The sequence below is a fragment of the Acomys russatus genome, chromosome 18, assembly GCF_903995435.1.
Source record: "Acomys russatus chromosome 18, mAcoRus1.1, whole genome shotgun sequence".
Taxonomy (NCBI): Eukaryota; Metazoa; Chordata; class Mammalia; order Rodentia; family Muridae; genus Acomys; species Acomys russatus.
Window position 1 is genome coordinate 7,798,300 of NC_067154.1, and position 27,645 is coordinate 7,825,944.

General features: G+C 42.1%; 1 protein-coding gene across 9 annotated transcripts in view; it reads right to left on the bottom strand.

Moving 5' to 3' along the window:
* The window catches only part of Hmbox1 (homeobox containing 1), a 135,728-nt gene that overhangs the window by 58,957 nt on the left and 49,126 nt on the right, over positions 1-27,645 (bottom strand). For all 9 annotated transcript variants that reach the window (XM_051160709.1, XM_051160705.1, XM_051160707.1 and 6 more), the window contains exons 3-4: positions 21,237-21,713; positions 5,806-5,891 (exon numbers count right to left, since the gene is read on the bottom strand). In XM_051160709.1, coding sequence (XP_051016666.1) covers positions 5,806-5,891; positions 21,237-21,713 — 563 coding nt within the window. The remainder of the gene's footprint in view (positions 1-5,805; positions 5,892-21,236; positions 21,714-27,645) is intronic.

Here is a 27,645-nt window from a genome sequence, read left to right on the forward strand (position 1 = left end):
GGTACAACGCTCCATTCTGCATGTAAGATTATGGAAGCCCAGAGGGACAGATGCATTATAGTAACCACAGAGAGCTGCTTTAAAATAAGCCTCCTCAGGAACTGTCTACACTACAGCTTCTCAATCACCACCAGAGTGAGAAATTACGGGCATCACACGGAAGAGGTGGGCTTCTTCCTATTAGAGAAAACAGTGTACCCTCGTGCGCTTGCTTTACAGGCAAACTGTTTGCCCAGAGTTTGAAGAGGAAGATAGAAGAATACACAGTCCTGCAAGAGAAAGCCCAAATATACTACATAAAACACTTAGGACAGCAGTACAGAGAGAGCCTGTTCAAAAAGTCTGAAAGCCTCTGAATAGAGAAATTACAGCTCCAAACATTTAATCTGGAGACAGTCATACCTCCCACCTCGAAGCCTGCTTGTTGTGTAGACAGATAAAAAACAGCTTTCAGACTGGGTATTTTCTTAAAGCCAGCCTGATAAAGTCTTGTCAAATGAGCAAATGAATTATTTCTAACTATTATAACAGGATGATTCCACAGTCTGATATATGCTGAAGCAACACTGCTATTTTCATTTAAATATAAATTCTACTTTTTAATAACAACTTTACTCATAATTGACAAGATTTGAAAGCAATACATCCGCTAGTAGGAAATGGATAAAGTGTGGTATCCGGATGATGAGATTACTTTGCAGTGAAAGAGAACAAGTGCTTGAGCTATGAGGCGACACAGAGGAACCTTCAATGCAGTCAGTAGCTAAAGAATCCAGTCGGAAGCTAATGTGATGTGACTGCAATGACAAGCACTTTGGCAAAGATCCATGGTGGCAGGAGCTGGGAAGAGCAAAGAACAAACAGCAGAGCACAGAATCACCCTGTGTGGCACTGTAATGATGGGCATACAGTGTTCGGCCTGTGTTAAAACCCCATGGCATGCACAGTTCCCAGCGGGGACCTACTGTAAGTAGGGTGTTAGCTCCCAATGACATCAGTTCAGATTCGCTGACTGCAACAACTGTACCACTGTGGGTGGTGGACCAGGAGGTATTTTGGAAGCCTCTCAACTTTCTGTTCAATTTTGTCGTGAACAAAAAAAAAAAAACTGCTCTAAAGAATAAAGTTTATTTTAAAAATATAAACTGATGTCTTAGTTGGTTTATGACACCTAGTCTAAAGTTCTCTGATTAAGAAAAAGAGCAATATCTTTTTTTACAATTGCAAAAATGTTGATGTATATATAATATTTTTCATTCTTCATTTTAGACATAAGTAACAAGGGAAGTGAACTGGAAGTGAAAACATTAGATCCAAGTAGTACACATGTCAAATGTACAGCTAGATAAAAGATGGACTAGCTGTATTGCAAATGTCTATGCCCACCACAAGCTGCTGTTGAGATCTCTGCCTTTAAGGTGATATGTTCCCATGAGGAGGCCTTGCTGGAGGCTGCCTAGTAGGTCACATGGGCAGACCTGCACGAGTAGGATCAGCACCACACGGGGCCTGGAAGACCCTTCGCCCCTTCCACCATGTGAAGGCACAGCAAGAAGGAGTAGTGTATGGGCCAGAAAAGCAGGCAGTCCCCAGACACAGAACCTGCCTTAGCTCAGGGTTTCCTGGTCCCCAGAAGTGTGAGAAATACATTTATGTTTGTATACCACCCAATTTACGACATTTTGTTACATGGACTAAGAGAACATTTATTTGGTCAAAGTCCCACATGTTACAAATAAGGACAATGAGGCTGTGGGTCCCAAAATGGTGAGATGGCAGAAAGAACCTTGAAATCTCAGTGCCTGCTGGCGTCCCACTGTGCCCTATCAATTCAACACAACTGTTATAAAGTTCTTAAAGTTCAGATGTTACCTTTCTCCTTCTCCCATGTATCCATTTTTTCCCAGAAAACATGACATCAATTAGTTTATTTCTTTGGCTGATAAGCACTCATCAACCTTTATCTATCTACTCATTTATTCTGAGTGTGCCCAGTTTTTCCCAGAAGTCATTAAATTTTTTGGTTTGTTTTAGGAATTCTTAAACAGTCTAAGAAAACATTTTACAAGCTGGGAGGTGGTGGCACACGCCTTTAATCCCAGCACTTGGGAGGCAGAGGCAGGTGGATCTCTATGAGTTCGAGGCCAGCCTGGATTACAGAGAGTTCCAGGACAGCCAGAGCTGTTATACAGAGAAACCCTGTGTCAGAAAAAAGAGAGAGAAAAAAAAAAAAGAAAAAAAGAAAAGAGAAGAAAACATTTTACTGACAGTAAGTATAAAATGCACGTGTTTATTACTAAAGCCCAGGGTATACCCTCCACCCTATCATTGTTAGTGAAAAGCTAGTATCTTGGCTGACCTCTTGCAGAGGTAAAAATCCACCCATGGTGGGAGCAGCTGCGACTGTGAAGGAATCTACAAATAACATGCTGGAAATTCGGCAGGCACTGTTATTATATCCTGTTTACACTGTCATTTCTTCTATCAGCAGGATATTATTTATACAGACCCCACCCCTGCACGTCTTGTTTGTCTTATTATAGAAGCCCTCCGAATCTATAAAAAGCAGCCTCTGCATTTGCTTCTGGAACAGCACATGTGTCGTAAGTTGGCACCTTGCTACACTTTCTTATTTAGCATTTTCTGCTGTAAGGCACCATCCGCTCTGATTTTTATCTTAATGTTGATTTCACATATTAGAGTCAAGCTCAAATGACTTTCAGAGAATCTGCTACAGAACAACAGAAAAGCATGTCTAGGTTATGGTTGGATATGCCAGGGATGGGAAGGCTTCCCAACCCAGGATCACCCTGACCTAAGAGGGTCAGCCACTAACTTATTGTTCTTCCAAGAAACGAGAAGCACGGTTTCTGTTAGCTTCCTGGCTGGACAGGCTGGGACACAAATGTGACTAATTCATAATATACAAGAAACACAACTCAGTGAATTAGCCAATAGATAAAAAATAAATTAGCCTGCTTATTACTTTCCTCATTCTCCTGCTTTGTAAATTAAAGAATTTTGTTTATTTATCTAATGTATATGAGTGCTCTATTTGCATGTACACCTGCACACCAGAAGAGGGCATTTGATCACATTATAGATGGTTGTGAGGCCCCATGTGGTTGCTGGGAATTGAAGTCAGGAATTCTGGAAGCGCAGACAATGCTCTGAACTGCTGAGCTATCTCTCCAGCCCTGCTTTGTAAATTAAAACAAAACAAACAAAAACCCTGCAACTTTCTTACACACAAAAATGTAATGAGATTGTTGAGCAAGCAAACATCCCAAAACAGTGTATGACCTGTGATTTGAGCTAAACCCAGCCAGCTCCTTTATGCCTCAACCAGCTCTACCAGGCAGCAAGATGGGTGTAAATTGTTCCAAGTATGCACACAGTGACAAACCCTCTGAAGAAACTGCATCACTCAAGTGAGGATTAAACCTAAGGATTGTCTCAGTGCCGATGACAGAACGGCACCCTAACAGAATGAGCTGCTGTAAGTAGGAAAGGGTAAAGCTATGCCAGGGAGGTACAGACTTCCCAAGTAAGTCAAGGATTAAGAGCATGCACATGAGCACTCAAAACTCTAAGAAGTTAGATTCAGCCATGAGTATACATGAAGAAGATGGCAATAAAAATGGACATGGGAGTTGTGTTATAGAGTTTCCTGGGCTCCCAGAATAGCTCAGTGGGTAAAGGTGCTTGCCAACAAGGCTTATGCCCTGAATTTAATCCCTGGAACACACATGGTAAAAGGAAAAAAGAAAAAAAAACACCCCAAGGAAACAACAACAACAACAACACATACACTGTGACACACACCAACACACACACACACACACACACACACACACACACACACACTCACACACACTCACACCCCCCAAAAATCAAGTCTAAGATGATTCAAGATTATTCAGCACTCATAAATATTCTCTTCTGAACAAAGTCAACTTTGCATTCTGCTCTACTGTGTTACAAATTTGTCTGCCTCCCCTCCACCCAAGATTGCAAACCAGAACACATACTGCTTGTAGTCCTAGAGGCTAAAGTAAAGGTACAAAAGACAACATCCCACCATGGCATAATCTACCACACTATGAGTCTCAGTAGCACCTGAATATTTGCCTTCTTAGGGTGTTATGCAGTGTAACTTAAGGTAAAGACTAATAAGTTATCTTACACATCCTACTAGCTAATACCTAGAGACTTAAATAATTAAATTCACACACCTTTCTTTACCATTAAGACTTCTACACAGACGGACATGTTTAAAAGTCTTTGACCAGGAACAAAAACATTATTTATAAAAATGCATTATTGCTAAAATATATACACGTGCTATACATATCATAAAGGGTTGGCTGACATTAGGCATAAGGATGAAATGTAATACTTTTAGCTCTAAAGTTACTTTTTTCCTTTTTTTCGAGACAAGGTTTCTGAGTAGCCTTGGTTGTCCTAGACTCACTCTGTAGACCAGGCTGGCTTCGAACTCACAGTGATCCATCTGCCTCTGCTTCCTGAGTGCTGGGATTACAGGTGTGCGCCGCCACACCCGGCTTGAAGTTACATTTTTAATCAAACTAATGAGCAGGGACAACCTCTTAAAAACATTTGCTTCAGTATGTGCCATCAGAGCTGGAAGAACTACTTGCAGCTCAGCTGCTAGCATATAAGCACAAAGTATGAAAACTGAGGCAGGGGCTGAGACACCCAATGCATAAGTTTGCAACCACATGCTAAAAGGGGCGATAATTACTGTAACTGTCAGGGTGGAGAGAATAATGACACAGCAAATGTAAATGTACTGGAAAGAACTTCTCCTTTCTCTAAGAACTTTAGGACTAAGGAAAAGCACACACCATCAGTGATGACACACCTACACCCACATTCAAGAGTGTCCATTTTAAAATGTAACCTGGATAGAGAATGACACATATACATCACATGTCAGGGGTGAGGTCTGGGTTGGGTGGAGAATACGATGGGATTTAAAGAACAAAAAGAAGACAAGGGGGATGCTCATCTTCTCAGGAGGGGTGTGAGGAAAGTTTCACACACGGGAAAGGTCATTTAAATGACAACTTTCAGTAGGGGATGGGGGTGCATGTATCTCAGCACTTGGGAGGTGGCTGCAAAAGCATTAGGAGTTCAAGGTCATTATCAGCCACAGAGGGCAGCCTGGACTGCTTGCCACCCTGTCTCAAGAAAAAAACAAAAAACAAAACAAAACACAACAAATAACAACAACAAAACCAAAGCCCAAACAACAAACCCCCAAAACTAAAATGGAAAACAAAAACTCTCACAACTTGCCTTTTCCTCGCAAGTCACTTTTTATGGTGAAATCCTAGATTTAATTTAAAGGTTGCAAAGCTTTAAAAAATATAAAACAGCAGCTGATGTACATGTGTCACAGGCTCTACCATAATTAAAAGGAAACAACCTCTCCCTTTCAACCTTAAAACAAGGATGAATTATTGTTGTTGTTGTTGTTGTTATTGATATTATTATTACTACTACTAATGTTATAAAATGTACTGACACAAGTTTTTATTACTATTACTATTATTATTATTATTACTACTACTACTACTGTTATAAAATGTACTGACACAAGTTTTTAAAAGTCACTGGAGATTGTCCTTGATGTCAGAGGCACTGGTTTAAACCCCAGCTTGCTGTCAGCATGCCCGAGCTAACAGGGCTGCAGCGCGGAAAGGTATTTGATATTCCAACATCTGCACAGCTGGCAGAGATGAGACACAATTCTAGAATAAAGGGCTCTCCGGCTCTTACCTGTTACCTGTGCAACAACTGCTTGGGAAATCCTCCGATTGGCAAGAAAGGCTTTGATTTCCTCTTTTATCACACTGCTGTCCCTCCTAACAAAAACAGAAGACAAGACCAACAATGTATGTTGAAGGTAGAAATCCTCATCTTTGCTTTAAAAAAAAAAAAAGGAAAGGTGAAGCAGAGAGGTGGGGAGAACACAGAAAGGAAGGACACAAAAATAAAAGGGAAACAGACTAAACTTGGGTGAAAATATGAAATCACAACAAACCAAGAAACACCAAATACTCCAGTCCTAAAACATCAGACCATCAGACAGACACCCCAGTGAATGCCACTGTGGATACAAGTCTCATGTGGGAGGAGCGTTAATTGTATGCTGTGTATGATTCAAATTAGGAACAAGGCTGCTATATACGGTATGTGTGGTCTCATTATTAGGGAATGAATAAATTGTACATAGAAGCCCTGGAAAAATGAAAAGCAACAGCAACGAAAATCAGCTGTAAATAGATTGTGGGTTTGCAGGTTAATGAAGGTCCTGTAGAAGTAACACCCATATGAAATGCTTCCAGGATAGATATCAACACCATCCTCACAACTGAAAATATTAGCATTGTAATAAACACCCTTAGCTGCTTCATCTCCCTCCCTTCTGTATAAGAAAAAATAAAAACAATGTGGGATGGTCTGAAATATTACAGTTTCATATTAAAAGTGTTTATTGATTTCCCATTACATATAATAAATACACAGATAATTAATACTAAAAACTATAGTACTCAGCCTTGATATTATGTACTCTCAGCTTATTACAAGCTTTACTTATTAAATATTCAGCATACTTTCACAGACCAGACATCTCTAAGCATAACAAAGCACAACTCACTCTTTCACCAAAACAAACAAAACTTAAATAAGAAGTAAACAGGAGTCCTTAAACAACACCATTTCTGTTCAAGATAAAAATAGAATTCATGGTAGCTTATTATTTAAACAAGGTCAACAGATTAAGGGCCTCAGCTCAAGTCAACCTGCCACCTGCTCTCCTACAAACCATGAACTAATAATCCTCTGATGGACCTTTGCAAACAAATTCAATGGAACATCATCCTTCCTTTTATTTTTACAAATACTGTATACAATCCTCCCAAACTGTATACAATTATTACAATTTCATATTGAATTTTTTTTTTTTTTCATTTTTTGAGACAGGGACTCACTCTTATATGCTATGCTGACCTGGAACAATTTAGCCCAGGTGGGACTGAAATTCAAGGCAATCTTCCATCTCTGCCTCCTGAGTGCTGAGATGACAACTTCCATGTTGGATATTGTCAAGAGCCATGGCCATTTTTCTCTTTCTCATTATTCATTGTCTGAGACCACATTGGCCTTGAATTTACTCATCACCTAGTCTCAGCTTGCTGAGTGCTGGGGTTACAGCTGTGTGCTGCCATGCCTGTCCTCCTTCCCTCTTGTATAGAGTATCTATATGATACTCTCAATTTGATCTCTTGGCAAAGTCTAATTGTTAACCACCAGCTATTCACAGTAAGCCTTGGCTGACCCTTGACCTGACAAAGGAATCACAAAGTTTTAAAAACTGTTTTGTAAATGAACCACAAATTTCATGGGGCTCAAGTGTCACTGCATATTGGAGAAGAAACAAAAATATCTTATCAAAAATATAACAACAACTTGTGATTTAATTTAGATCAGGTCTTTCACCGCTTCACTAGGAAGGGCTAAACACTCCGCCGACGGATGCCACACTTCCCGTGGTGAGTGGTATCTGCGCATGCAGTGTACACACGAGTCTGTGTTTGTCTCTGAGCCCAGAGCTTGCCAGTTTGTTAGACTGACTGGCCAGTGAGCTTTAGGGATCCCCTCAGCGCTGAATGCACATGACACCACTGCCGGACTTTTTAATGATGGCACTGAAGGTCTGAACTTAGCTCCTCATTCCTGTGCGGCAGGCACAGCACCATTTCGACCATGTCCCTGCTGTGGGGAATTTAGGAAAAGAGTAGAAAAGGGATAGTGAGTGTCCAGTCCGTAGCTCTATGATACGTCCCACAGTTACTGACTGGAAATCCTAATCAAAAAGTTTCCTAAAGGAAGAAAATAAAAGCTAGCTGCTTAATGTAATATTTAAATTTTCTCATAATAATTTAAGATTCCAATCTACATTCAGACTATGTTTCTCTCACAATGCCTGTCTCTGTACCAGCTATGAGTAAGAGACAACCTTAGCAGTAACTGCTCACAATGCCTGTCTCTGTGCCAGCTATGAGTAAGAGACAACCTTAGCAGTAACTGCTCACAATGCCTGTCTCTGTACCAGCTATGAGTAAGAGACAACCTTAGCAGTAACTGCTCACAATGCCTGTCCCTGTACCAGCTATGACTAAGAGACAACCTTAGCAGTAACTGCTCACAATGCCTGTCCCTGTACCAGCTATGAGTAAGAGACAACCTTAGCAGTAACTGCTCACAATGCCTGTCCCTGTACCAGCTATGAGTAAGAGACAGCCTTAGCAGTAACTGCTCACAATGCCTGTCTCTGTACCAGCTATGAGTAAGAGACAGCCTTAGCAGTAACTGCTCACAATGCCTGTCCCTGTACCAGCTATGAGTAAGAGACAACCTTAGCAGTAACTGCTCACAATGCCTGTCCCTGTACCAGCTATGAGTAAGAGACAACCTTAGCAGTAACTGCTCACAATGCCTGTCCCTGTACCAGATATGAGTAAGAGACAACCTTAGCAGTAACTGCTCACAATGCCTGTCCCTGTACCAGCTATGAGTAAGAGACAACCTTAGCAGTAACTGCTCACAATGCCTGTCTCTGTCGCAGCTATGAGTAAGAGACAGCCTTAGCAGTAACTGCTCACAACGCCTGTCTCTGTACCAGCTATGAGTAAGAGACAACCTTAGCAGTAACTGCTCACAATGCCTGTCCCTGTACCAGCTATGAGTAAGAGACAACCTTAGCAGTAACTGCTCACAATGCCTGTCCCTGTACCAGCTATGAGTAAGAGACAACCTTAGCAGTAACTGCTCACAATGCCTGTCCCTGTACCAGATATGAGTAAGAGACAACCTTAGCAGTAACTGCTCACAATGCCTGTCCCTGTACCAGCTATGAGTAAGAGACAGCCTTAGCAGTAACTGCTCACAATGCCTGTCCCTGTACCAGCTATGAGTAAGAGACAGCCTTAGCAGTAACTGCTCACAATGCCTGTCCCTGTACCAGCTATGAGTAAGAGACAACCTTAGCAGTAACTGCTCACAATACCTGTCTCTGTACCAGCTATGAGTAAGAGACAGCCTTGGCAGTAACTACTCACAATGCCTGTCCCTGTACCAGCTATGAGTAAGAGACAACCTTAGCAGTAACTGCTCACAATGCCTGTCCCTGTACCAGCTATGAGTAAGAGACAACCTTAGCAGTAACTGCTCACAATGCCTGTCTCTGTACCAGCTATGAGTAAGAGACAGCCTTGGCAGTAACTGCTCACAATGCCTGTCCCTGTACCAGCTATGAGTAAGAGACAACCTTAGCAGTAACTGCTCACAATGCCTGTCCCTGTACCAGCTATGAGTAAGAGACAACCTTAGCAGTACTGCTCACAATGCCTGTCTCTGTCGCAGCTATGAGTAAGAGACAACCTTAGCAGTAACTGCTCACAACGCCTGTCTCTGTACCAGCTATGAGTAAGAGACAACCTTAGCAGTAACTGCTCACAATGCCTGTCCCTGTACCAGATATGAGTAAGAGACAACCTTAGCAGTAACTGCTCACAATGCCTGTCCCTGTACCAGCTATGAGTAAGAGACAGCCTTAGCAGTAACTGCTCACAATGCCTGTCTCTGTCCCAGCTATGAGTAAGAGACAGCCTTAGCAGTAACTGCTCACAACGCCTGTCCCTGTCCCAGCTATGAGTAAGAGACAACCTTAGCAGTAACTGCTCACAATGCCTGTCCCTGTCGCAGCTATGAGTAAGAGACAACCTTAGCAGTAACTGCTCACAATGCCTGTCCCTGTACCAGCTATGAGTAAGAGACAGCCTTGGCAGTAACTGCTCACAATGCCTGTCCCTGTACCAGCTATGAGTAAGAGACAACCTTAGCAGTAACTGCTCACAATGCCTGTCCCTGTACCAGCTATGAGTAAGAGACAACCTTAGCAGTAACTGCTCACAATGCCTGTCTCTGTCGCAGCTATGAGTAAGAGACAACCTTAGCAGTAACTGCTCACAACGCCTGTCTCTGTACCAGCTATGAGTAAGAGACAACCTTAGCAGTAACTGCTCACAATGCCTGTCCCTGTACCAGCTATGAGTAAGAGACAACCTTAGCAGTAACTGCTCACAATGCCTGTCCCTGTACCAGCTATGAGTAAGAGAAAACCTTAGCAGTTACTGCTCACAATGCCTGTCCCTGTACCAGATATGAGTAAGAGACAACCTTAGCAGTAACTGCTCACAATGCCTGTCCCTGTACCAGCTATGATTAAGAGACAACCTTAGCAGTAACTGCTCACAATGCCTGTCTCTGTCGCAGCTATGAGTAAGAGACAACCTTAGCAGTAACTGCTCACAACGCCTGTCTCTGTACCAGCTATGAGTAAGAGACAACCTTAGCAGTAACTGCTCACAATGCCTGTCCCTGTACCAGATATGAGTAAGAGACAACCTTAGCAGTAACTGCTCACAATGCCTGTCCCTGTACCAGATATGAGTAAGAGACAACCTTAGCAGTAACTGCTCACAATGCCTGTCCCTGTACCAGCTATGAGTAAGAGACAACCTTAGCAGTAACTGCTCACAATGCCTGTCCCTGTACCAGATATGAGTAAGAGACAACCTTAGCAGTAACTGCTCACAATGCCTGTCCCTGTACCAGCTATGAGTAAGAGACAGCCTTAGCAGTAACTGCTCACAATGCCTGTCCCTGTACCAGCTATGAGTAAGAGACAGCCTTGGCAGTAACTGCTCACAATGCCTGTCCCTGTACCAGCTATGAGTAAGAGACAACCTTAGCAGTAACTGCTCACAATGCCTGTCCCTGTACCAGCTATGAGTAAGAGACAACCTTAGCAGTAACTGCTCACAATGCCTGTCTCTGTCCCAGCTATGAGTAAGAGACAACCTTAGCAGTAACTGCTCACAACGCCTGTCTCTGTACCAGCTATGAGTAAGAGACAACCTTAGCAGTAACTGCTCACAATGCCTGTCCCTGTACCAGCTATGAGTAAGAGACAGCCTTAGCAGTAACTGCTCACAATGCCTGTCCCTGTACCAGCTATGAGTAAGAGACAACCTTAGCAGTAACTGCTCACAATGCCTGTCCCTGTACCAGATATGAGTAAGAGACAACCTTAGCAGTAACTGCTCACAATGCCTGTCCCTGTACCAGCTATGAGTAAGAGACAGCCTTAGCAGTAACTGCTCACAATGCCTGTCTCTGTACCAGCTATGAGTAAGAGACAGCCTTAGCAGTAACTGCTCACAATGCCTGTCCCTGTCCCAGCTATGAGTAAGAGACAACCTTAGCAGTAACTGCTCACAATGCCTGTCCCTGTACCAGATATGAGTAAGAGACAACCTTAGCAGTAACTGCTCACAATGCCTGTCCCTGTACCAGATATGAGTAAGAGACAACCTTAGCAGTAACTGCTCACAATGCCTGTCCCTGTACCAGCTATGAGTAAGAGACAGCCTTGGCAGTAACTGCTCACAATGCCTGTCTCTGTACCAGCTATGAGTAAGAGACAGCCTTGGCAGTAACTGCTCACAATGCCTGTCCCTGTACCAGCTATGAGTAAGAGACAACCTTAGCAGTAACTGCTCACAATGCCTGTCCCTGTACCAGCTATGAGTAAGAGACAACCTTGGCAGTAACTGCTCACAATGCCTGCCTCTGTCCCAGCTATGAGAAAGAGACAACCTTAGCAGTAACTGCTCACAATGCCTGTCTCTGTCCCAGCTATGAGTAAGAGACAGCCTTAGCAGTAACTGCTCACAATGCCTGTCCCTGTACCAGCTATGAGTAAGAGACAACCTTAGCAGTAACTGCTCACAATGCCTGTCCCTGTCGCAGCTATGAGTAAGAGACAACCTTAGCAGTAACTGCTCACAATGCCTGTCCCTGTACCAGCTATGAGTAAGAGACAACCTTGGCAGTAACTGCTCACAATGCCTGTCTCTGTCCCAGCTATGAGTAAGAGACAACCTTAGCAGTAACTGCTCACAATGCCTGTCCCTGTCGCAGCTATGAGTAAGAGACAACTTTAGCAGTAACTGCTCACAATGCCTGTCCCTGTACCAGCTATGAGTAAGAGACAACCTTAGCAGTAACTGCTCACAACGCCTGTCCCTGTACCAGCTATGAGTAAGAGACAACCTTAGCAGTAACTGCTCACAATGCCTGTCTCTGTCCCAGCTATGAGAAAGAGACAACCTTAGCAGTAACTGCTCACAATGCCTGTCTCTGTCCCAGCTATGAGTAAGAGACAACCTTAGCAGTAACCTCTCACAATGCCTGTCTCTGTCCCAGCTATGAGTAAGAGACAACCTTAGCAGTAACTGCTCACAATGCCTGTCCCTGTACCAGATATGAGTAAGAGACAACCTTAGCAGTAACTGCTCACAATGCCTGTCCCTGTACCAGCTATGAGTAAGAGACAGCCTTAGCAGTAACTGCTCACAATGCCTGTCTCTGTACCAGCTATGAGTAAGAGACAGCCTTAGCAGTAACTGCTCACAACGCCTGTCCCTGTCCCAGCTATGAGTAAGAGACAACCTTAGCAGTAACTGCTCACAATGCCTGTCTCTGTACCAGCTATGAGTAAGAGACAACCTTAGCAGTAACTGCTCACAATGCCTGTCCCTGTACCAGCTATGAGTAAGAGACAACCTTAGCAGTAACTGCTCACAATGCCTGTCTCTGTACCAGCTATGAGTAAGAGACAACCTTAGCAGTAACTGCTCACAATGCCTGTCCCTGTACCAGCTATGAGTAAGAGAAAACCTTAGCAGTAACTGCTCACAATGCCTGTCCCTGTACCAGCTATGAGTAAGAGACAGCCTTAGCAGTAACTGCTCACAATGCCTGTCCCTGTACCAGCTATGAGTAAGAGACAGCCTTGGCAGTAACTGCTCACAATGCCTGTCCCTGTACCAGCTATGAGTAAGAGACAACCTTAGCAGTAACTGCTCACAATGCCTGTCTCTGTCCCAGCTATGAGTAAGAGACAACCTTAGCAGTAACTGCTCACAATGCCTGTCTCTGTCCCAGCTATGAGTAAGAGACAACCTTAGCAGTAACTGCTCACAATGCCTGTCCCTGTACCAGCTATGAGTAAGAGACAGCCTTAGCAGTAACTGCTCACAATGCCTGTCCCTGTACCAGCTATGAGTAAGAGACAGCCTTAGCAGTAACTGCTCACAATGCCTGTCCCTGTACCAGCTATGAGTAAGAGACAGCCTTAGCAGTAACTGCTCACAATGCCTGTCTCTGTGCCAGCTATGAGTAAGAGACAACCTTAGCAGTAACTGCTCACAATGCCTGTCCCTGTACCAGCTATGAGTAAGAGACAGCCTTAGCAGTAACTGCTCACAATGCCTGTCCCTGTACCAGCTATGAGTAAGAGACAGCCTTAGCAGTAACTGCTCACAATGCCTGTCTCTGTGCCAGCTATGAGTAAGAGACAGCCTTAGCAGTAACTGCTCACAATGCCTGTCTCTGTGCCAGCTATGAGTAAGAGACAGCCTTAGCAGTAACTGCTCACAATGCCTGTCCCTGTACCAGCTATGAGTAAGAGACAGCCTTAGCAGTAACTGCTCACAATGCCTGTCTCTGTGCCAGCTATGAGTAAGAGGCAGCCTTAGCAGTAACTGCTCACAATGCCTGTCTCTGTACCAGCTATGAGTAAGAGACAGCCTTAGCAGTAACTGCTCACAATGCCTGTCCCTGTCCCAGCTATGAGTAAGAGACAACCTTAGCAGTAACTGCTCACAATGCCTGTCTCTCTACCAGCTATGAGTAAGAGACAGCCTTAGCAGTAACTGCTCACAATACCTGTCTCTGTACCAGCTATGAGTAAGAGACAACCTTGGCAGTAACTGCTCACAATGCCTGTCCCTGTCCCAGCTATGAGTAAGAGACAACCTTAGCAGTAACTGCTCACAATGCCTGTCCCTGTACCAGCTATGAGTAAGAGACAACCTTAGCAGTAACTGCTCACAATGACTGTCTCTGTTCCAGCTAAGAGTAAGAGGCAGCCTTAGCAGTAACTGTTTCGGATGGCTTTTGTTCACAAGCCAGGTCATTAGCTTTCTGCGCTAACTACAAAATTAAGTTGAAATTTTTATATAAAGTCTTACATTTCAACATACCAAATGATCTTGGAAAATTATATTGTATTTGAGAATAACTTCAGATTAAATTTTAAAATGTGCTTTTGTAGCCAAAATGAGCAAATGATATTTTCTTGACTGGTGATTTAAAAAAAATTTAAATCAAATGCACTGGAGCAGACACTAAACCATACAGAAGAGATAACACTCAACTATGTAAGCAGTCTGTGAACCACTCACTGCCTTGCAGCACAACATTATTAAAGGACTGTAGCAAGACAGGAGGAGCACACCATATTCAGAAAGCAGCAACCTATTCACCACCTCACAGAACACATTCTTATATATTATACAGATCTCTATGGCATCCACAATAAGCTAAAAACACACACGTGTGTGTGTGCATGTGCACATACATTCCTTACCACTTTACCATGGACACTTTTTGAAAAACAATTAAGACCGGGGTGTAGCTAAAGGACTAAATGCCTGGCCAGCACCTTAAGACCCTCTCCTGACCTCAATCTCCAGCCCTTCCATTCTCTAAAAGACCAAAACATATGACAGAAAGCCACTTAATGACGTTGTGCTCTGGATTCACCATCCAGTAAAACAAGAGCATTAACACTTTCCTTTCGAAGGCTTTTGCTTTTTTAATTAGTGTGCATTAATTGTACAAAATACTGGATCTCAGCATGGCATTTTCACACATGTGTATAATGTACTTTGATCCATTCATCTGGCTACCGTGACCACCTACCATCCCTTATCCACTCCCACTGGTGCCCCGTCTCTCCACTTCTGCACTTCTACCAGTCTCTTTCTCTACTTCTGTTGGTCCTCTTCCTCTCCTTTTCTCCATTCTTGCTGGTCTCCCTTCTCTCCCTAAATTTCAAAGGCTTTTAAGAGGTAATGGACATAGCTCAGTGGCAGTATGCTTCCTTAGCATGGACAAGGCCCTGGGCTTAATTGCTAACATTGACAAAACAGGCCTTTAAAATGTTCCTTCAAGCAACGAGGTGAAAAATGAGATAAATACATACACATATACTCAATTAATACATGCAAAAGAAATTTCTTTGAAATAGAAAATTTTGAAATTACAAATGTATCATATAAACACAAATTGTTATTTTTTAAAACAGACAGGATCCAAAGAAAAGAAGAAACAAATGATCAGCTGTAACTGTCAGACATACATCAGTCTAAGTATACATCTTAGACCAGGCACTTCAGTGTTCCACGGACAAAGTGCTCAAAAGTCACTGTAGAGGATGCCCATTTGCTTGGGGTCACGAGGTATTTGCACAAAAAGTAACAGCATTCACCTTCACTGTTCAGGTCCATCTTACCGGGCTGGCTTGGCTCTTTGTCTTCTCTGCCCTCTCCTGTAACTGCCATTCTAGCTTGTGGAGTCACCCACTTGTTAATGTGAAACATCTCTTACACAAGTAGGACCCTGACTTCTATTCCATATTTCCTCCCTTTGTTGAAAACTTGACATTTTGCCTAAAGAGAATGAGTTCCTCCCCCACAATACCTCACAAGCCTCAAGACTGTCCACTGCTAAAGTATTACTGAATTAAAATAAAAAGCAAGCCAATCATTTCTCTAGTTTCACCATTTACTTCCGACATATGCAAGCACTTGGTCACAACTGAGGCACTTGAAGTGCATGCCACTTCTTCCTGCTACTATTCCTGAATCTCGGCCACTGTGTTCATGTGGTAGACTCCTACAACAGGATGGCAGGCTCCCTTTCTAACCGTCACTGCCCACTGCCTTTGTTTTTTACAACTGGTTAAGCTTTCCACTATTATCCTTCCTAATATATATGAAAATATTCATCAGGAATGCCTTTTTTGACAAATCACTTAAAAAAGTGTTTTCTTTATGTGTATGGGCATTTTGCCTGCATGCAGTTATGTGCACCCCATGCACGCCTGATGGGATGGATTCCCTGAACTGGAGTTATATGGCAGTTGTGAGCTGCCTTGTGGGTGCTGGGAATTGAACTCAGGTCCTCTAGAGGAACAGCCAGTGCTCTTAAGCCATGAGCCATCTCTCCAGGCCTCAACAAATCACTTTTAAAATGTACATGTATGTATGCATGTAGGTAGGTGTGTACGTGAGAATAGATTATGAGGCAGGGGTCTTGCCATTAAGCCAGGATGACTTTGAACCAAGATCATCTTGCCTCAGCCTTCGGAGTGCTGAAATCTAAGTGGCATCACCACCCTGTTCTGTTTTTAATGCTCCCTGCCTTTCTTTTGTTCTGAAGTAGGGTCTTGCTATGTTGCAAAGGCTAGTCTTGAATCCAAAGCAATCCTCCTGCCTCCACCTCCCAACTACTCAGATTCCAGAAGAGTACTGGTTTTCTGACTACCTTTTAAAAAGACATGATTGATGCAAGTGTTATCTATCTGGAGACTTCAACACTGATCAACACAGCTCACAAAGAAACATCTCATTTTGTAGGCTAACTCTTAACATTTCAATTGTATGATGGACACATGTAAAGCCCATGCTCCTAACCATGCCATCAATCCTACTAGCCTGGAAAGTCCATTAGCACAAAGACTCTGCTGTATTCAGCATGAGTTTTTCATATAATAAAACTTACTTTGTTTAATGAGTGAAAATTTTTTAGAGATTGAAGGCTGTAAAATAGAAAACCTGATCTAGGTAATTTATATAACAGCTTTAAATTCTTATTTTCAAGTATGTTTAAAGTTCTCCAAATCAGGATGGAAAGGTTATTTGTGGTGATTCAAAATGACACCAATTTGTTTTCTGGAAGAAAGCATAGTAAAGGGCTCATACTTTTAAATGATGGGCTTTAAGATGACTCATACTCCCCCAGTTAACACATCCCCAGCATTCTGGATGGTGTAAGGGAGCTAGCACAAATCACCCCAAGATGAAGCCAAAACAGTGTATTTCACTTGAAAGGCACTCATGACTTTCTCCCTGTGCACAGCTTTAAGAGAGAACATGAAAGGGAGAGCTGTTCTAGTGCAGAAGACGAGGGAGGGAGCACCACCACTTAGTAGCGTTGCCTTCTTACGGAGCATAAACATCCTGCCTGCACAAGTAAACACAGGCTGTGAGCCCCGCCCGAGGTACGTCCCAGAAGCCTTTTTAGATTTTCTTTTTTAAATTTGGGACTATTTTCATATTTATAATGAAATATCTTAGGGGCAGAACCCAATTATAGGCACAAAATTCAATTATGTTTTACATAATTTAAACAGAAAGACTAAATGTAACTTGGGACAGTATTTTAAATGAATGTGTGGTACTATGGAATTTTTCACTTGAAGTTTTGAATTTTAAAGTACCATGGCTCAAGGATGCTCAAGCTATGTTTTAATGTTAGGCCTATACATAACTAACTTGGAATGAACTTGTAGAATTTTATACAAAATACTAACAAAATGTAGAGAATGGGTGGTATAAAGCAAGATGCTTACTGTACAGCATTACTAATTCCAATAAGCCTCATTACATTATCTCATAACACACATGTGAATGCAGGAAAACACTGATCTAGCCTACTGTATTAGCAGATGCAGATACACAGTCCTATGTGCATACTTACATACCAATAGGCCTTGTAAGATGTCCTAATATAAAAGGAGTCTTCATTGTTGGCTTTTAGTCCTTCCTAAAGCGGCACATTCAACTATTTACTGAGAATTTATGTGCTAGTTTGCCTTTCTTCTTCCTCTTTTTTGATCCCAATTCAAAACTGGAAAAGTTACTTTCTGATTCTTTAACAAATGATAAAGAGTACAATTATAACCTAAAGAAGCGCGCACGTACGTACACACACACACACACACACACAGAGAGAGAGAGAGAGAAAGAAAGAGAGAGATCTCCATTATACACCTTTGAATTACATACTGTAATATAGACTAACTGGATTATAAAGTCTGCAGGACATGTCTTACAGTGGAGCACCTGCAGGTTGGGGCTGTGCAAGCAGGAGGTGGATTTTACAGCAAAGGAGGCAGGAATGCACTCGGGTATCCATGCTTCCTACCAGAGTCCAACAGTTCCAGGTCATGTCATGAGTGTTGAGTAAGCAGCAAGGACAGTAGACCATTAGACAGACACAGAGTACTCAGGAGGAGCTACTGTTTGAAATTTTCTCTAATATCTTGCCAAATAAAAACTCATTGCTTAGTAAATGACTTACCTGAAGTAGCAGATATATCTCATCAGAGAAGGAGATTGGCAAGCCCAGAAAGGCTCTTCATACTGTCCTGAAGAATTATATTAACTCCCTTTCCTAAAGCCTTATTAAATCTATAAGCATAAATAATTTCAGTGAGAAAATGTACCAGCAACACAATGATAACAAGGACAGGGGATGTAATTTAGGCTCAGCTGCCCAGTAGTCAAACTTCCTTGAGTAAATACTAATTTCCATGGACCTCAGTTTCTCTGATCAGCCATCCAGCATGGCTGTCAGGACTGCAAATGTCATGTGAGCATCCATTCAGTTAACTTCTCCTATGCCCTAAGAAGGACTGTCCTCTGCAAACTTGATGAGGGTGAGGAGGGCACACTTGTGCCAGGCTGGAGTGGGAGAAAGATCAAGTGTGGAGGGCCAGGGGTACAGAGGTCCAGAGGACCCCAGCTGACTACATGTCACAAAAGCTGCTCTGAGCAAAAGGCAGAGGAAGGGAAGAAGTAGGTGTCCTAATAGCTACGTAACAAGGAAGAGTGCACAACTGAAACACACATTATACCTGTGAGACTGCACCCAAGGGAATGTGCACAAATAACACAAGCTAGCACCTAAGCAAATAAATGCTACTTTGTTATGGTCTCTATTCACAATAGTAAAAAACGCAGGCAATTTCAATGAATAAAGTACCCTATTTATCCAAATGGTTCTTTTTAAACTGGAAAATAATATATGCTAAGTTCTAAAAAACCAGCTACAGCCAAGGATGTGACTAAGTGGAAGATAAAGCCCTGGGTTCAATCTTCGGCACTAAGAAAGTCACCAGCAACAGCAGAGCTTTGGGCACCTATTTACAGCTGAGGACGAATGAAAGCCCAGCAGTCTCTTGTACTGCAGAGAGCTGAAAGCTGGCTAATACCAACTGCAGATGAGTGTGATGCTCTTCATTACGTGTACCCCATGGTCCCTGTAGCCCAGAATCCCGTAAGTGGCAACTCTACCCTGAAAACAAATTCGGAAGAGCCTGTGTGTTTGAGGCTCATCACATACATGCCACAGGATGGATCTCCAGAGTGCAGTCAAGTCACCACATGCTGCCTTGAGGCCAAAAAATCTCCAGGACCAGTTATAACACAGTTACAACTTCTGTTTTTACTTCTGACAAGTCTATAATTCTGTTCACTATCAACTAATTTATCTGCATGCTCTCACCTTTTTTAAATTTTAGGTTACTTCATGTGCGTGAGTGTTTTGCTTGCACATATGTATCTGTACAACATGCATGCTTGGTGCCTGCAGAGATCAGAAGAGGGCTTTGGATACCCTAAAACAAGAGTTATGAATGGTTGTCAACTACCATGTGGGTGCTGGGAGCCAAACTCAGGTTCTCTGCAAAACGAGCACCATTAACAAATAAGTCCGTCTCTCCAGCCCAAGGCTACCATTTTTGTACAACAGCACAACTCTACTGAAAGCAATGTTTTCATCATTTCTGTTTGTAAAGACCTCTTTAAAAACTTCCTAATTCCAACCATTAGTAAAGAATGTGAAGCCTTTGTAGATGGGTGTGGCATCCTAAGGTATTACCATGTTTGCCAAAGGTGGCCTCATCTGTATTGTTTTCCTCTTGATGTTTTCTGGAAAGGTCCACACTCTGTAGGCCAGATAGGCCTACAAGTTACCATGTTAGCTGTGAACTGTCAGTAATCTTCCTGATTCAGCCATCCAAATGCTGGGGTTACAGGCATGTGATCACATTCAGCTTATATTTTTAATCGGAGTAAAGATTTTTTTCTAATACCTTTTCATGGTTCCCTAACTTTAATTAACACGTATATATCTCAATTTTATTTTTAAAAATTAAAAATTACTCATTTATCGACTATATGTGTATACAGCTGCGTATGTATATGTGTGCAGGAGTACCTGTGACATGACATGCTTGTAGTCAGAGGACAACTTTCAGGAATTGGTTCTTTCCTTCCACTGTGTGGGTTCCAGGGTTGGAACTCAGGCCCTCTGGCTTGGCAGCAAGCACCTTTATCCACTGAACCATCTCACCAGCTCCAAATCCTTATGTCTAAACAGAATACCTGTATGGCTTATCTATCTACTCAGCTAACATGCTGAGCCCACACCACATGCTAAGGAAAGTTCCTTGTTCTAGACACAGGATGGAAAACACATGCCTGTTACCCTCCAGGTGAACTGGGTCTGGTACAAAGTCCTGATTGCCTTGCCTGGAGCAGGCTTCTTTTCCTTGTGCTTAAACTCTGGGTCAGCATGCTTACTTGGTAACTGACGATGTATGATGTGCACGTGGGCACTGCATCTACTCCTAACATGAAAACTTCAACTTTTCAGAGGCCGGATGGTATGTATGTATGTATGTATGTATGTATGTATGTATGTATCTATCTATCTATCTATCTATCTTACTGAAAGTACTTTTGACCCAATAGTGCTTAAATTATGGCACTGATTGAAATGCTGAAAAGGAAAATGAAGAGTACATATATTCTGCATCATGGTAAATTTATCTTATCACTCAGAAAAAGTATTAACAATGAAAGATTGAGGACTGGATTAAATGAACTCTGTCAGTCAGAAGCTGTCTGCTACAGCCATAAATAGAGAAAAAGCGCTTTGGTAAATCAGGTGACTAGAAAAGCCTCATCACACAGCAAAAAAGCTTAAGTAGAAGAGAAAAAGAAATCTGAGCTAAAACCACAATTTCAAGTTTCACTTTCATTTCCAAAGGGAGGGAGAAGTCGTTGTTCCTACTGGTAAGTTTCTGAAATACAGCCTAACTAAAAACAAGTCTTAGGAAATACAGATGTTTTGGGGGATTCTGAATGGGCAAAGTAACTAACCTCATTAATTCCTCCACTTTATCATCTACGTCTAGGTCCTCTTCTGAGGCTTCAAAGCTATATGACCTCGGGCCCATGCTGTTTACATGGTAGCGGGATGGCGACACCTTCCCATTGGATGTGGACAATCGATCATTGTTCTCCCGCCCATTTTGATTGGTAGTGCAAGGCTGTGGGGAGGTGTCGTAACTGTTGCTGGGTGATGGCGACATTCCCGAGTGCTGGGTCTGCGTGGAAGCTGTGGCGGTAGAGGAAGAGGCTGGAACGTTGTTGGTACTGTTCCCATAGGAGCTTCCCCCGTAGCTGGACCTCCTCCCAAACTTATCACTATGCTCTTGATCGAGACGGTCCAAAGTTTCTAATGCATGGAGGATTTCATGTTTGGTCATCCCAGTACGCCGAAGACGTTGGAGCAGATCTATCTGTTCTATGGTAAATCTGGGTTCATCTGTATAGTGAGACATGGTTTCCAGCAAACTGGAGGAGGAAAAAAGAAAGATAAAAATGAAGTGCTTTTATTATCAACTAACAAAAAACATTTCATCATCAAGATTCCTCAGCAGAAGCAGCTTGATCTCTGCACTGGCTCTGTTCACTGAACATAAAATTCTAAGGGCTAGGGAGATGGCTCAGTCAAGTGACATGTTTCCTGTGTAAGCAGGGGTGTCTACACTCAGCCTTGTGCACCAGTGCAAAGGCAGGAAACAGCAGCACATGCCAGGAGTTCTAGCGTTGGGGAGGTAGAGACAAGAAGGTCTTTGGGGCTTGCTGACCAGCTGGTCAAGCTAATCAGCGAAGCTCATCATCAGTGTGCTCAGTGGAAGACCCTGTCTCAAAAACCAAGGTGGAGAGCAGCTGACAGACACACATCCTGCCCACTGCTGCCCTCCACATGCATTTATGCTCATATTAGCAACGCACAGATACACACAGACAACAACAATAAAAGAAAAAGACATGAGTCCTGATAGACTTCTCTTTGTTGGGACATGGATTGCTACAGATCTCAAATATAATACAAGTGCATCAGTTATAACATAAAACTCAACTTATAATGGAACGAAATGTATATTGTTCAGTTTTGGTAACTATCCAAAATCTGGAAGCAAAATGTTAATTATGTCAAAAATATCAATTTATCAAATAAAGTGATAGAGAGCATCAGGTCCAGACTATGTGATAATGTACAGGATTTTTTGTTTCTTTGTTTTTCTGGTCTTGAAGTATATTGTTGTGTAGAAGCATATTAACGGAATTACTTTCCCAAACATCAGCAAAACTGACCGAGACCTCTCAGGCCATTCAGGACGGATGTTTTGCGTGACCGAGTCTAAGCGAGTACTAGTAACTAATGCAGCTGTGCCAGCGGGGAACGAGAGCAGCACATACAACACACATCAAGCACTCTCACGAGCTTCTCGTCTCCTCTGCATGCTCCCTGAATGGATCCCTCTTGTGTGCAGCCAACCGCAGCTATTCATGTCTCAGAAAAGTGGTGCTACATGTCTCCACCTTAGCTTGCACAAGACACTGTACCATACCAGAAAATGTTTTCTTAGAGAGGAAATTAATATTTTGTTTAAGATATTAGCCCAGTGGTTCTCAACCTGTGGGCCACGACCCCTTTGGAGGTATGACATCAGAATACACAAATCTTTACATTATGACTCATAACAGTAGCAAAATTATGCTTATGAAGTAGCAACAAAAATAGTTTTATGGTTGAGGGTCACCACAACATGAGGAACTGCATTAAAGGATTGTAACATTAGAAAGGAGGACCACTGCATTAGTCATATCAAAAAATGCTCTCTCCTTGAATTACTTTTTTATAAAAGCTGACTTTTAAAAAGATTTATGTATTTGTCTTTATTATTCTGTAGGCCCAAGTGTTAGTTTGCATGTATGTATGGGCACCACACGCACGCAGTGCCAGAAGAGGGCACTGGGAAGTCCTAGAACTGGAGTTACAAACAGTTCTGTAAGATGCATGTGGGAGCTGAGAACCCAACCTAGGTCTTCTGCAAACACAGCAAGTGCTCTTAACTGCTGAGCCATCTCTCTAGCCCCTAAAATCTGACTTCTGAATTCAGGATTTTTGAAAGCGATAACCATCTCTATTTTAATTTGTATTTTCTGTTGACAAATATGGTAAGTGATATGGAACAGCCTTGCAATAAATAAGCAAAACCTAACAGAAACAGAAGTCAAGAGGTTTCCTTCTGCTTTATAGACAAATGTGATCTAGGCCAGTGCCTAACCCTGTTGGAGAGCTTACTATTTCTTCATCCCTCTGCACTGTACAAACTCTAATTGTGCAGTCACTTTTCCTCAGGAACTGGGTGAGACTTTCATATGATATAACCTCTCCTAATCCTCACAGTAACTCTCTGTGGTAGACACAATTCCTTTTGTCTTGCTTTAATGTTTCATTATGAACTGTTAAAGAAAGTGAGGCCAGAATACTTTTATATCTTTCAGAATGTCTAAAGCCACCGATGACACAAAGATAAGAATTTTCGTAGCTCATCTGGGCAAAAGAGTTCAAGGTCATCTGGTAACTTAGTGAGACCTGCCCTAAAACAAAACTCAAGTACTCATCAAGAGCAGTGCACAGGCTTAGCCACTGAGCTACCTCTCTGGCCTCTTTCTTTTCTTCCTTCCTTCCTTTCTTTCTTTATTAATTAATTTATTTTCTTTCAAGTAGTTGCCAAACCAAAGTCATTTACCCCTGAATTTAGTGGGTTGGCAAATTTCAGGTTTTCCTTATAATTATTTTTTCACCTTCATAGTTCCTTTCCCGTGGAAATAAAAGGCTGTTTTGGTATCTTCTGTTCTCATCCAATCAAGGCACTTCACAAACTGGTCTTCCCTTAGATGCCTAACTTTAAGGACTATTTTATCCACTGCAGGAAAGTTAAGCATATTCCCCATCCTGCTCAAGCAGAGCAGACAGTAAGTCACGTGCTGTTCCTCAAGCCTCCCTCTGCATGGCTCAACACTGTCTATTATCATAAATTTACACAGAATCTGAGATGTTTTACACCATTTAGGAATCATCAACAACTGGAAGCCAAGCAGGGTGTGGTGGTGCATACCTGTAATCCCAGAAGAGGCAGAGGCAGGTGGATCTCTGTGAGTTTGAGGCCAGCCTGGTCTACAAAACAAGCCTAGGACAGCCACAGAGAAACCCTGTCTCAAAAAACAAAAACAAAAACAAGCAAAGCAATTGGAAACCACTTTCATTCCAAATCATAAAGGGAGAAGGAACTAGGGCCCATCTATTACTTTGAGAGCCCAGAACACGTAGTCATTTCTAAGGACAAGCTCTTGGGTCAGCTGTTCACAGAAATCAACTCCTGGTGAACAGACTGCACAGGACTCTCACCCTGGCTCTTTGCAAAATGTTCTACTTTGACTATGGTAAAATGGGCAGTATAACTGTGCTAAGCCACAGCAAGACTTTCATCTGGTAAATTCACACACTGACGCAGGAGCTGGTAGGAGAACAAAGCAGACAACCTTAAAATGCAGAGAACAAGGAGAAATCCCTGTAGCCTTCCTATTGCTGTTCTTAAGAGTCCCTTACAGTCCTGCTCTTCTTTCTTATGTGGGGCAATCAGCTTCCCTCTACACTTCACTGTGCTTAAATGGATTATGGATGTCTGAAATTTGTACCAAGAGCAGGCCCTGCTGCCAAAGGAGCTAAAGCAGAGGTCACAGTTGCCAGGACTGAATGGTGGCAGAGAGGAGAAAGACAAGGGTGTTCTGAGCAGGATTACATCATGTATATGACACTGAAGACATGGTATGTCACCAAGGACAGACAGACAGACAGACAGACACACACAGACACACACAGACACACACACACACACACAGACACACACAGACACAGACACACACACACACACACACCCCACACACTGATTAGAAGCTCTCTTGGATATTAAGAATACTATGCCAATGTGCATCAATACACATGACAGGATATATTATGCCAGTTTCCATTTGTATGTATCTTAATTTACCTAGTTGTAAGCATAGCATCATAAAAGTATAGCAGTAGATGACCTACAAAGGTCATCTAGTACCATAATGCCAGCGATCCTTTTATGACAAAAAAAGATAGCATGGAGGGGCTAAATTACTTTTCTCATGCACAAAGATCACTCACAGGATTAAGGGGCAGTTTTTGCTTTAAATTACTAGTTTGAATTCAGGCTGCAGCTAACCGTATTTGAAAATAATGTGAGAATTTTAACACTTGAGTAACATAGACAAAGATTAAAATAGAAAAGAATAATTCAGTTCAGAACTTATGACTCAATTCCTAAATTGATACTGTAAGACCACAGTATATCTTGAGACAGTAACTGCATTTTGCAATAATACCTAGAGCCTTTCTCGATAAGCCACAAGGCAGGGTATACCTTTATAAGTGATGCTCTAAAGAAAGACAACAGAAGAGTCTAGCTAGTGCACTCAGAAGTGATTAATTAGCGTTGAAATCACACAGGCAAAAATAGCATGAATTTTAAAGCATCAATAAATAGTTAAGACTTTTTAAGCAAAGTTTTCTCCCAGATTATTTCTGCTGTTTTTATTATCCAGAATGACTAGGCAGAACCCATTTTGCCTTGCATCTGTGGTCAGTGTAGGATGATTCAAAACATTCCAGGCCCTGCTTACTACTTATACATACCCCTTCCTTTCTTGATTATTACTACCAAAGGAGTGGCTGCTTTAAAATAAGAAAAAATGACACATAAGAGTAAGTAAAAAATAAAGTTTTACAAAGATCTGAGCTTCATAGTAGGGTAAAGTGATTTTATAATTCAAATTATTAGGTTAACCGACTAACACTTAAGAACAGTCCATGACTATAAACCATAGTGTAAATGTCCTTCTCATAATAAAGGGTTTTGTGAAAAGTATAATTACATTTCAATGTGTCGATCACACTTTAGTATTTTTTTTTAAATCAGGCCTGAATGAGTTCCACTTTGTGCAGATTGGAGGGAAATCTGTTATGCAGCTTTGAAATGATTTCAGACACTGCCATAAATGACAGATATGTCTATAAGACACAGCAGAGTTCACATCCATCACCGTGAGGACATAGCTCACGAAGCTCTTCCTTTGACTCTTGAGTGGAAAGTACTTTGTTCTGTTTTGGCATTTCTGAGACAGAGTCTTGCTACAGAGCTCAGGCTGGCCTCGAACACACTGTTTCTGCCCTTATGTACAAGCGCTAAGATTACAGGTCAGAGAATACTAAGGCTCCTCAGACTTCTGTATATGAGAATCCAGAGTCAGCACCCATCCACTTGAGAACTTTTCCTTCTTTCAGGACTGTCACAATCAAACTCCCATCCGTGTAGTAAGTTGCTGACTACAACTATTGGTTTTCAAAATTTTAAATAAACTCAAGAGTTTGACAGACACTTTGAAGGCTTTGAGGCTTCCCCTGCCAGTACCTCCAGCATCAAGTTCCCGAAACAAAAACACAAGTTTATTGCTGTTTTCATTTGGTAATAAATTCTGTAATGTTCTGCTTTCTACTTTAATTAAATTATTTAAAAAATCATGACAATATTATATGCGTATCAATGCGCTGACTACTGCGCTCATGTCACTGAAGACAGCACCCCACTGGACTCGTCTCTATCCTGTGGCTCTCACAGCCCTTTTACTTCCTCTCTTCAATGTTCTGTGCCTTGGAAGGGGTGACAGAGACGGTCTCTTTAGGGCCAAGCATTCAGTAGCCAATTAAGGTGATCTCTATGTGTTCTCTACTGAGACTCCACAGATTATCTGCGGTAAGATCAAGCCAAACTGTCACTCCTGTAAAGGTACACCTGGGTCATAGGCTTCACCTCCCACAGAGACCAGCTCTACACTAACTCAACAATTAAGCTTCATATAGGAATGCACTATGTGCTTAAGGTGTACCTCAACTGTATTTCACGTACAGCCTCTGAGGTTTGTTCCGGTTACTTACCCACTCCAAGAACTGTAAACCTTTCCGAGTGCTGACATGAGGCAGGGGATTAAGAGTTTAGGATTATTCTAGGCCATGTATCAAGTTTAAGGGCAGTCTGGGCTGCATAAGACCCTGTCTCAAAATACAAAACAGAACTGTGAACTTAAGTGGCAGCAGTGGGGGTGGAGGATGTGCGTTAGGGGGTGTCCTTTGTGTGCCAATGAATTGTGTGATGTATGAAATTATATTTTGATCATCTCTTATTTCCATTATCAATCAAGTTTATAGACAGAGATAAAATTTTGGTGTGAAAAAGCCAGCTGTGGTGGTACACACCTACAATGCCAGCGCTCAGGAAGATGAGGCAGAATGTTTGTGAGTTCAAAGCCAACCTGAGGTATAAAGCAACTTCCAGGCTATTGT